The following is an 11,423-nucleotide window of genomic DNA, read 5'->3' on the forward strand; positions in this document are numbered from 1 at the left end:
GGGATTCTGAATTGTACTTACTGATTTGTGGTGATCATAGCAAGTTTTCTAGCCCTGAATCTAATTCGTCCGTTCCGCACTCAGTTTAACAGAAACTAATATGTAAGTTGTAGACATCTCCAATAATATTCCATCTCTTGGCACATTAAACGAATTAATAGTACATGTTTGTCTTAAGATTTTCACCAGTATTGCAAGAAATACTAAACAAATTGAGTTGTTAATTAGTTAACAGAAAGATTGAGAGAACTAACCTGCATCACTTTCAGTTTCTACAGTGGGATGCGCACTTTCGACAACAATTCTTGATGACTGTGATCCATTAGGTTCTTGATAAGGTTGACTTGAATGTCTGGTCTCTGAAGGTACTAATGCTTGTACCCGAGATGCTTGTGGTTGAGAAGAACGCTCAAGCCGTGTCAATGGTGCATTAGCCCTGTAGGATGACGTCGCTGTAGAACTGTCACGAACTCCAATACTGCCACCTACACGACTACCTCCACCTCCACCTCGTGCACCTCTACCTCGTCCAAATCCTACCATTTCCTACAATATCTCAAAATAAAAAATATGAAAACAAAAATCAAAGTTCTGGTGAAGATCCATATCTGTCTAGTAAAGGATCGTGCCATTATTGAGATTTCTATCATTCTTAAACTCAACAACTGCTGTATATGTACATTTAGAAGCTTAGAAAAGCTATAAAATTCAAGTCATCATCACATATTAAAGTAAAAGGGATATTCCAGTATATTAAAGGTAGTAATTAAGATGAAGGTTCATTGAATCGCAGAATAATAAGGGGGATAAAGAAGCTACTGATAAGAATCCACAGAATGAAACACGAAAGCTATCTATTTGGTCACTCCATATCCCTATCATCTATGTCGGTGTCCTCTCCATCGTTATCATCAAGTAACTCTTCATCGCTTTGTTCACTATTATATAGATCCATGTGATCGTCATTAATGAAACCATCATCCTCATTATGCACAGTTGTCTGAGCTTCAATAGCTTGGTTATAATCAATAATTTGTGGTTCAACATCATCCCTATATAAGGACACCACAATATCAATTTCTTGAGCATGAATGCGCGATGTATTAATCTCAACTTGCTCTTGTTGATAAGAATCTTCACTCGATAATACTTCATCTTCAATTTCTGTAGAATTAATATCCTTTTCAGGCATATTAAAAAGGTCACAAGGATTTGTCTTCACAACAACAAACCAATCTTTGTTAGACATGTCGTCCACATAGAAAACTTGTTCACACTGAGATGCCAACACAAATGGCTCATTTGTATTCAAGGCACAATGGGTATTCACACTTGTGAAGCCATATTTTTCAATCTTATATCCTTTTCCTAAGTGAGCCACATCCCACCAATGACACCTGAAGAGGTAAACTTTCTTATTTCTCACATAAGATAACTCGTAAATGTCCTCCAATATACCGTAATACTCATTTGTTGAGTCTGAATCATCTCCTCTAACAAGAACTCCACAATTTTGTGTTTTTCTTCTCGACTCTATATCTCTTGTCTGAAATCTAAATCCATTCACCATTAATGTGGAACATCGAAGCACTAGAGGTCCAGGACCGAGTGCTAAGCTTATGAGATCATCATTTGCATGTCCTTGTGCAGATAGTTGTAAGATCTACAAAAGACAAACAATACTCTCGTAATTAATAACATATGTGATAATAACATTAATATTCAACATGTCATTTTATTCATCACTTACATGTGCACGAAAGCAATAAAAAAAGTCATTGTTCTGCCTTCCATCCCCTATTGCACTTTGTCTTTCCATCTCTCTAGTGTGTTCCCTACATTTTAATAATGGGTTAGTTAGGAAAACATAATTGAACTATTCTAACACAAAATTATCTTGAAGTTCTCCAGAAACATACTCAAGGAACGGCCAAACTTCTTCACAATTTTGAAGCACATATATGGATGCTTGGTTTACCTCATCACGAGATAGTGGGGCCGAATCTGAACCACCTTTTGTTCGTCCACTATTTTTAAAGATAGATATCTCACCATGTGACACAGATTCATCATCATTCCTAGCTGGCCTATTGAACTTGGTTGAGATATTCTTTATGTAGCGCGAGCAAAATGTGAGGCTTTCTTCTGCCAAATAACCTTCTGCAATTGAGCCTTCAGGACGAGCATAGTTGCGAACATACGACTTAAGTATTTGCAAATACCTGTATACAAATGACTAGTTAAAAACAATGTGACATTCTGAAATTATAATATTGAAATTTAAAGGATAACACGTTACCTTTCAAAAGGGTACATCCACCGATATTGAACTGGTCCACCTAGTTTTGCCTCTCTTGCCAAATGAATGGGCAAATGAATAATGACATCGAAAAACGCAGGAGGAAAAACCATTTGGAACTTGCACAATGTGATAGCAATTTCAGCCTCTAAGATATCAAGATCTTCAATTGTCAAGCACTTAGAACATAAATTCTTGAAAAATTTTCCTATTTCGATAATTGGTTCACTCACTTCCTTAGGCAACACACCATAAATTGCTAATGGAAAAATATCTTCCAATAATACATGGTGATCATGACTTTTTAATCCATGTATCTTTTTCTCTTCAACCTTGACACACCTAGAAATATTCGATGAAAAGGCATCAGGAACCTTCAAATTAGCTAAGAAATTACACACTTTCAGCTTCTCTTCTGGGGATAATGCGTAGCATGCTGCTGGTAACAACACATTGTTCCTATCATGAATTGGATGCAAACCTTGCCTAGTACCAAGGTCCACCAAATCATACCTACTTTTTAAGGTGTCCTTTGTCTTCCCAACCACATTCATCACAGTTGATAAAATGTTATGGGACACATTTTTTTCTATGTGCATCATATCAAGGTTATGTCGTAACAAAAGTGTCTTCCAATATGGCAATTCGAAAAAAATACTTTTCTTCTTCCAATTGTAAGCATTATTAGGGGCATTACACTTTCGCTTTTGCCCTTTACCGAAAGTCACATTGCCCAACCCTTGTAGTTGCATAAGTACATCATCACCTGTTAAAGGATTAGGTGCAACTCCCTTTTCCACTTTCCCATCAAATAACCTCCTATTTTTGTGCCATGGATGGTCTAATGGAAGGAAGCAACGATGCCCCATATAACACAATTTACTACGTAATGAAATCGATTGTGTATCTTTGTGGCAACAAGGGCATGCAAATTTGCCCTTGGTTGACCATCCTGAAAGGTTCCCATATGCAGGAAAGTCATTAATTGTCCACATGATAGCCGCACGCATCATAAAGTTAGATTTTGAGTATGCATCATAAGTTTCTGCTCCTTCCCATAATTCTTTTAATTCTTCAATCATCGGTTGTAAATATACATCTATATCATTGTCTGGACACTTAGGACCTGGAATAAGACGTGTCATCATGAAATACTTACTCTTCATGCAATCCGGGGGGGAGGGGGGGAGGGGTGTAAATTATACGGAACTAGTACGACTGGCCATATGCTATGGTTGGAACTCATGTTCCCATTAGGCTGGAACACATCGCTTGCTAAACCTAATCGAACATTTCTTAATTCAGCAGAAAAGCTGGGATGTTTCTCTTCAAAAGATTTCCATGCCATTGCATCAGACGGATGTCGCAAGATACCATCATCAACACGTTCCTCCTTATGCCACCTCATCTTTTTTGCTGTCTCTCTTGCCATGTATAATCTCTGCAGTCTTGGTTTGATAGGAAAATGTCGCAAGACTTTATGAGCTACTTTCTTGCCTCCATTCTCTTTTGACTTCCATCTAGACTCACCGCACTCAGGACATGATTGTGCATAGGCATGCTCGCGCCAATATAAGATACAATCATTCTGACATGCATCTATTTTGGTGTACCCCAAGCCTAAGTCTCGAAGTACTTTCTTTGCTTCATAGAAAGAATTTGGAACAAATGACTCCACCGGAAGAACTTCTTTAAAGAAGCTCAACAAGTCATCCATTCATTTGTTGGTCCAATGATTAAGGCACTTCAAGTGAAGTAGTCTAACCACAAAAGACAACTTGGACACATTTTTACAACCAGGATAAAGTTCTGTCTCAGCATCTTCAAGTAATTTGTAGAACTTTTGTGCTTGCAAATTTGGTTCTTCATTGTGGTGTGGAAGATTATTTGCATCAGCTGTATTCGCATATCCATAAGCATCATGAATCATCCCAGTAATATCATCTTCTTCAGCATTATCATCCTCTACTTCATCATTGTTTATCACATCAGAATTTTCAACTCTTACCAACACCTCTCCGTGCAAGTCCCACACTTTATAACTATCCCAAAACCCATTGCTCAACAAGTGTCTTCTTATTTGGATTTTTAACATGTACTCTGTATTTCTACACCCTCTACAAGGACATCTGATCACAGTACTCACATTTGGTTGACTGTATGCCCAATTAAGAAAGTTATCTATTCCTTTAATATACCTCTTATCACATTTATTCTTAATATTCAGCCAACTTTTATCCATTGCTATTTTCTACAAAAAAATGCAATAAAAAATGTAAGCACGTCACTAATCAAAACTAACCACGTTATATAAGAAAGTGTTGAACTCATCTATACGAGTACAAACACTAGGATATAAGACTTTAGAAACATAGTAAATGAGAACACATTGAATATTCTAAAAACTAGTCTTATACAATAACTAACATTAATTCACCTCTAAAGTGAAAATCAAATAATAAATTACATAGCAAATCAAATAACATAGGATACAAAGAACTAAATTACATAGGAAATCAAATAAGTTGACAATAACATGTGATCGATCTCCAAACAATTATCCTAAATTCTAAGGGACAAAACTTAATATTAAATATAATATCTAATGCTATGGATTAAAATGTGCAGATTACTTTCTCACTAATTATGCAAATTTATACTTGTTCTACTATTGGACATAAACCAGCAGGGGATGACAAAGAAAGTCAAATAGCTGACACTAATCGTACTAAACAATGTGATGAACAGATCTTCCATGTTTTCTTGTGCATGTTGTGTTCCATCTTTTTACGACGAATGCTGTCATCGAATAACCAGAGTGATGAACAGATAATATAATAATCTACTTTAATTATTACTAGAAATGGCTTTGGATATGTACCAAACAGGAATAACGACAACTAAACCTTGTAGAATGTTCTAATTAATTATTCTATGTTAGCAATTAAATAACTTACCACATTCTTTCTTTTTAATAATATGAGTTTAACTAATATATACACCCACCGAAACGGGTAGAATATACGCAGCCTTACTTCTATCCTGGGAGAGCAACCCTCGACTAAAAAAGATGAAGCTATACTAATAATGCTAAAATCTTTTACATATGCATAATTTTTTTAATAATATGTTATCAATATGTAGTTAGTAGAGTAGTAGTAAAATTTAGCATGTAATTAAAATAAAAGAAGAAAACAGGCCTCCTAAGGTATAGCTTCGCCACCTATATAGCTTCAGTTAGCAAAATACTGTCTACTTTACAGGCATTATTCGCACTAAACATGCATTAATCAGAGGGAAAATATAAAGTGCATGCGCCCATGTAAACCAGTAAGCGATGTGATTATCAGCCGCAACTAATACATAACTATTCCTAAAAATAGATGTAAATATGAAGCATAAGCATGTCAAAATCAGTATATATAACAGAAAATTCAATTTGATTGATCGGAAGTATCCATAAAATCAACTCAACCAATTTAATAGAAAACCATAACATCAAGATTTTTGGAATACTTCGACTGAATTCACATAAAACATAAAGAGGGAAAAATATATTGCCTGGAGAAATCTGAGCAGAGAAAGGGCCGAATTCTGATCGATGTGAGCACAGAGAACTTCGCTTGTTTACTTTTGCAAGAATTGTACATAGTTGCACCATATAGAACTTCTCTCCTTAGGTTTTTTTTTTTAGTTGGAAGAATTGTAGTTGGAAAAGAGATCTTTTTACCTTATTGAAACAAAATTGTAGGATTTTTTTTTGGTTCCTGACTTATTGGTTTTGCGGGAAACAACTTTGCGTTTTCCCCCTCTGTTTTCCGAAAAAGTTTAATTTTATTATATTTAAAGAATTTAAATTACAGTTTTTGTGGCGACTAAGTCGCCACGCATTCTTATACATGGCGACTATCTATGAATTGCTACTAAAACTTTTACATCAAATTTTTATTTTTGCGGAAAAGTGAAATTTAACGGTATAGTTACAAGTATTTGTTGCGACCTAAGTTTATTTGTCACTAAAAGTACCCTTTTCATGGCAACTATGATTGTTGTCACCAAAGGTGTAATTATTTGTGGCAAATTTAATACATCGCCACTAAATCACCTACTTTTTGTGGCGAATAATATAGTCGTTGTTGAAATCCGTCACTAAAAACCTCATTTCTTGTAGGTGTGTGTGATTCAAGCGTGCAATCCTGAAGCTACTTGAACAAGATAGAAGAACCAGTTCCAAGTGTCTATCTTTTATTCTAATTCAATTGTAGTAGGTGATTTTACATTGTACCTTTCAACTTTCATAGAAGCAATTGTATCAGGTACCTAGAGTGTTCAAGTTAGATTTAACTTGAAGTTGTCGCAACAGTTGAGGCTGTGTGCCACAACGGGATTATAGTTAATCCTTAGGTTTACAAAGAGTTTTGTAAATGCTATTTTGGCTCAGTGATTTTAGTGGAAGTTTGGGAAAATCCTACTGAGTAGTAGGTTGTGGTTTTTCACCTTTTGAGCCAGGTGTTTTCCACGTAAATATCTCAGTGTTCTTTATTTTCTTGACTTCTTATTCCGCAAACAGTAGTAGTTGGAACACATAGAAGAACCAGATCCTTCTATAGTTCAGCTAAGCAAAAATTGGGTACCACACAAATCACCCCTCTTGTGTTGTATTGAAATATAAAACAACAGACATTACCATCTCGAAAGGGAGTTGCAAATTTTCTTCAAGAGAACTTCATTATGATACTTTACATCCCATAATTGGATCCTAATATAAGTAGTAAGAGGAAAGGTTGTTGCCATGACTCCTTACACATGGGCCCATGCAGTAAAGAAACAAACTAATCTGCATTGACTAATTACATGCAACTCCACAAGTTCTCTTGGCTGTTTATAGCAATGAAGGAGTATTGGTTAATTTAGTGAAATTGGATAATTGATTATAGTTTTAGGGAAAAAAAGAAAAAGGAAAATAAAAGAAGAGTGAAGAATGAAAAAGGAATTACGCTCTCGCTCTTCAATTCCTTCACTTCCTGGCTTCCAAGTTTCTGCACGATACAATTCTATCCTTTATAGCAGCATGTGTGTAATTTGTCGTTTCTTTTGGTAATCCATCACTCTATTATTTCATGAGAAAACTTTCTCCGATGACCTATCCGTTACGCACAACATTACTAAAAACTAATACTGCCAGGTTCTAGCCAAGGAGAATCTTGTAAAGAAGTGTTACGTTGTCCAATCCCAACAAAGAATGACTTTAATTTGTAGTAATTTCAACAGAGTACATTGGATATTAAACTGCCTCCTTCAATCAGAAGTCAATCCTTGAACTTTTGATCAGATCCAATTGGCAAGTGAGCCTGTACCAAGTAAAGTAAACTACCAAAATTTTCAGGAAACTTTTACAAGTCCCCAACAGTAAAAGATCTGATTCCTCCTTGAATTAGAGATTGATCAGGCTTCGTCACCAACTTTGTACTTCCGCTAAATTCTTCGTCGACATTTCCTTCTTCTTTTCCAAAAGACAAACATATATATATATANTATATATATATATATATATATATATATATATATATATATATATATATATATATATAATTCCTTAAATTTCTTGATTGTTGTGAAAAAAATAAAAATTTTGGGGAAACAACAGTTGGAGATTAAATCTAGTATTTGAAACTTCTCTGAAGGAACACATCCTTTCATATGAATGAGGAACATAACTTGTCCGAAACAACGCATCCCTTTGTATACTACTAAGCGTAGAGTTTTTTAATAAGTAGGATAATTAGATTTTTTTAAAGGGCAAATATGTAATTTAATTTTTAAATTAAGGGCTTCCTATTTTTAATATAGCTAGTTTCTCGACACGTGCGTTGCATGTGTATGCATGTGTCGGCCGAGTCACGTAGTATACAACTTTGCAAAATGATGTCAATATATGGTAATTACGTAAAACTTTGAGTAAATAATTACACATGAAAAAATAAAATATAAATTTATGTGAATGATCAATGTGAAAAGTCTTATGGTAATTTTCTGTAAATGATCCCTTCATAACCTTTTTTTTTTTTTTTTTTTTAGAGAAAACAATCTTCAGAATGTTTATGTTGAAGCATTAATTTTGTTTACCAAGCACGAGTCATCTCCAACTAATTTTAAACTAAAGGTGCCTCACACCAAAAGAAAATTTGGAGTAAGAATCGTAGAACACAGTGATCCAAAATGCAAATGAGTGGCTGTAATGCTTTCGTTACGTTTCATCAGTTCGTTAGTTAAATAATTAAGACTAATTACGAGGAAGTACAGCTGGGGAAGTGCACATTCCCAATTAATTTTAGCTTAATTTTTTTTCTTATCTAAATTAGCTTATTTTGTATACTTTGAAACTTCTTTTTACAAATCAACATAGTACTATTAATTTAGCCATTGCTATTGTACTACTCTAGAAGAATGAGTCAATTCTACCGTAATACACATCTTCATAAGTAGGGGAACTCATACTGTGAATAATATCTGTTCCATGTTCACATGAAAATTTTCAAACCATACTTTGCCAAGTATAATGCACGTAACATTAAAATATTATATTTCTCACAAGAACGTAAAGTCTATCAATTTTAACCAAAATGATATCCAAATATAAATCTCATTTTATTCTCATGCGATAACAATTTTCAAATATAGATATGATTCATTCCAAATTAAATACTTCATATTAGCCTGAAATTCGAAAGTAAACTTCGCATAGTTAAATCGATTAAAAAATCCGATTAGGTTTGGTTTTATTTGGTTTGGTACTGAGTAAAATAAAAAGCTGAACCAAACTGACATATACATATGTAACTTTTATATATACTTTTGAGATTTTATACAAAAAAATTTAAAAATATCTAAAAATATTTGTAATTCTCTCATGGAATGTAGTATCTAATAGAACTATGAAGTGCATGTGCATCCATTTCTATTTATTTTAAATAATGATATGTATCATCACTTTCTTATCAAGTGCTTTGAACTGCGTCAATCTCTTTGTTCTTCTATATCATATGTCAAGATCTATTAAACTCTTATATCTTTTCGAATTTGAAATGGTATTTCATCGATAATTTTAAATAAAATAGAACATATATTAGATAAGGTCCATAATGATTTTTGTGTTTGATTATTAAGTTCGGTTAATCTTGAAAGCGTATATCAATAAAAAATTATTGTTATACAACTAAGAAAATAACTATCGTGTGTTACTAAACAAATTCTCCCGTAAGAATATTTTAATATATCATATGTTTGACAATTTTTTTTTTTTACTTTTACTGAATATATATTTACTTATTAAAACTTTATCTATAACGTTAGCAAAGTAATATTGAAATAATATTTATGTAACAAAAAAAACTCGAAAAATCGGAAAAACCCAACAAAACCGAACTAATTTAAATTGAAATAATTGGTTTGATTTGGTTTTGACAAAACCCGAACTAATCCGGCTCATATACACCCCTAATAGATATATTGAAAAATAATATAAAATAATAAAATGATGCAAAGTTTATGAAAATTAGAGAGTCGGTTCAGGAAAGGCATTTTCAGGAAATTGAACTTTCTTTAGGATAGCATTTTCTTCACATGATTGCAGATGATTAAAAGAAAATTCTGTTTCTAGAATATAATGCCTACTAAAGATAATAAAAATTCTCTTTGTTTTCTTCTACCCCTAGAGCTTTAAGTTTAATTTTTTCTACCATTAGAACTCAACTTTGATTTTTCCTTGCATTAGAACTCAACCCAAGAGAAAAAAAATGGAATTGGATTTATAAAATAAGAATGATAATATACTCTGACGTTGGTAGAATGAAGGATTGACAGAATGTGTTTTAAGAATTACTTACCTAATATCTTTGCGCTGCAAGTTTAGGCCTTTAAATAGATAATACTTAGTTATCATTTTTGTGTGTAGAAAAACAAGATTTCTACCTAACAATAAGATCTTATTATGCAACTAAAACTATTTTTTTTTGGTAATACACGATTTTATTAACACAACAAACTAAGAGCTATTACAACGGGAGGTCAGTCTAGGTAATAGGGCACCTAGACTGTCTCTTTCTAGTACATGAAGAACAAAAGCGGGAGGGGATACATAAGTGTGCAAAAAGCAAAAGGAGTCCAAGCTGCGTCCATTCTTAGCTAATAGGTCCGCCACACCATTAGCCTCTCTGAAGATGTGCTTCACCGGTGGATCATTCACCTTCCCCAATAGGTACCTGCAGTTATCAAGGAAATTTTCGATTTAAGTAGATATGTCAGTTCCAGACAGTCAGTTTCAATTATTAGTGGGATGAGATTTTCCTTAAGAGTTATTTTGACACCATGCAGTAGGGCCAGGATTTCCATGTAAATGTTAGTAGCATGATCAATTCGCATGTTAAAACCCAGGGTCCACTGACCCCTGCTATCCCTAAATACCCCCTACTCCTCCCACCCCCGGATTCCCTTCGCAGGATCTATCTATATTAAGCTTATAAGAATTTGTGGAGGGGGGTTCCCACTTAACAAGGATCATTTTCTTAGGTTGATTCATACTTAAGTTTTTTGCCATGTACAAGTATTCTACGACTTTGCTAATGGGGATATCTATGGACGGGTTTTTTTTTCCTTGGAAGAGAGTCCCATTTCTTAAGTTCCAGATATACCACAATAGGAATGGGGGAAAGACAGCCCAGGGGAGGTGGCTATTAAAGTGTTTTTCAGATTTAAGCTGTTTCTTAAGCCAATTAAACCAGGTGTCTTTATCCGAAGAGTTTAGGGAAAAGAGGTAGTCAGTTCTTGTTTGTGACCATATGGATCTTGCATAGTTGCATTTGAAGAAGATGTGTTCAGAGTCCTCAACCTCCCTAGTACATATGCTACAGATGTCGTCATCACATATTTCTCTTCTGGCTAACATGTGTTTGGTGGGTAACCTATTCCATATGACTGTCCAGAGGAAGCATTTTAGCTTGTTTATGGACTTAATTTTCCACAACCAGGAGTAGTCCTTGGTGTTTCACACCTATTATCAGAGACTGCCTCGTAAGCAGCTTTGGTGGAGAAGTAATTGTGCTCTTTGGAGTCCCAAGCTAATATA

General features: G+C 34.2%; 1 protein-coding gene across 1 annotated transcript; it reads right to left on the minus strand.

Moving 5' to 3' along the window:
- LOC109233657 lies at positions 863 to 4,016 on the minus strand. The gene is made up of 4 exons (XM_019399531.1): positions 3,542 to 4,016; positions 2,300 to 3,425; positions 1,979 to 2,222; positions 863 to 1,663 (listed from the first exon to the last, which is right to left on the minus strand). The coding sequence occupies exons 1-4, from the start codon at positions 4,014 to 4,016 to the stop codon at positions 863 to 865; spliced, it is 2,646 nt and encodes an 881-aa protein (XP_019255076.1).

This window comes from Nicotiana attenuata, chromosome 10 (assembly GCF_001879085.1).
Source record: "Nicotiana attenuata strain UT chromosome 10, NIATTr2, whole genome shotgun sequence".
Lineage (NCBI taxonomy): Eukaryota > Viridiplantae > Streptophyta > Magnoliopsida > Solanales > Solanaceae > Nicotiana > Nicotiana attenuata.

Bases quoted from the DNA above. Each gene is read 5' to 3' on its own strand.
- LOC109233657 (XM_019399531.1), bottom strand. From the start codon at position 4,016: ATGGATGACTTGTTGAGCTTCTTTAAAGAAGTTCTTCCGGTGGAGTCA. The intron at 3,426-3,541 runs GTTCCAACCATA...GTCTTATTCCAG, and splicing joins CCAGCCTAATGGGAACATGA to GTCCTAAGTGTCCAGACAAT. The intron at 2,223-2,299 runs GTAACGTGTTAT...ATTTGTATACAG, and splicing joins TGGATGTACCCTTTTGAAAG to GTATTTGCAAATACTTAAGT.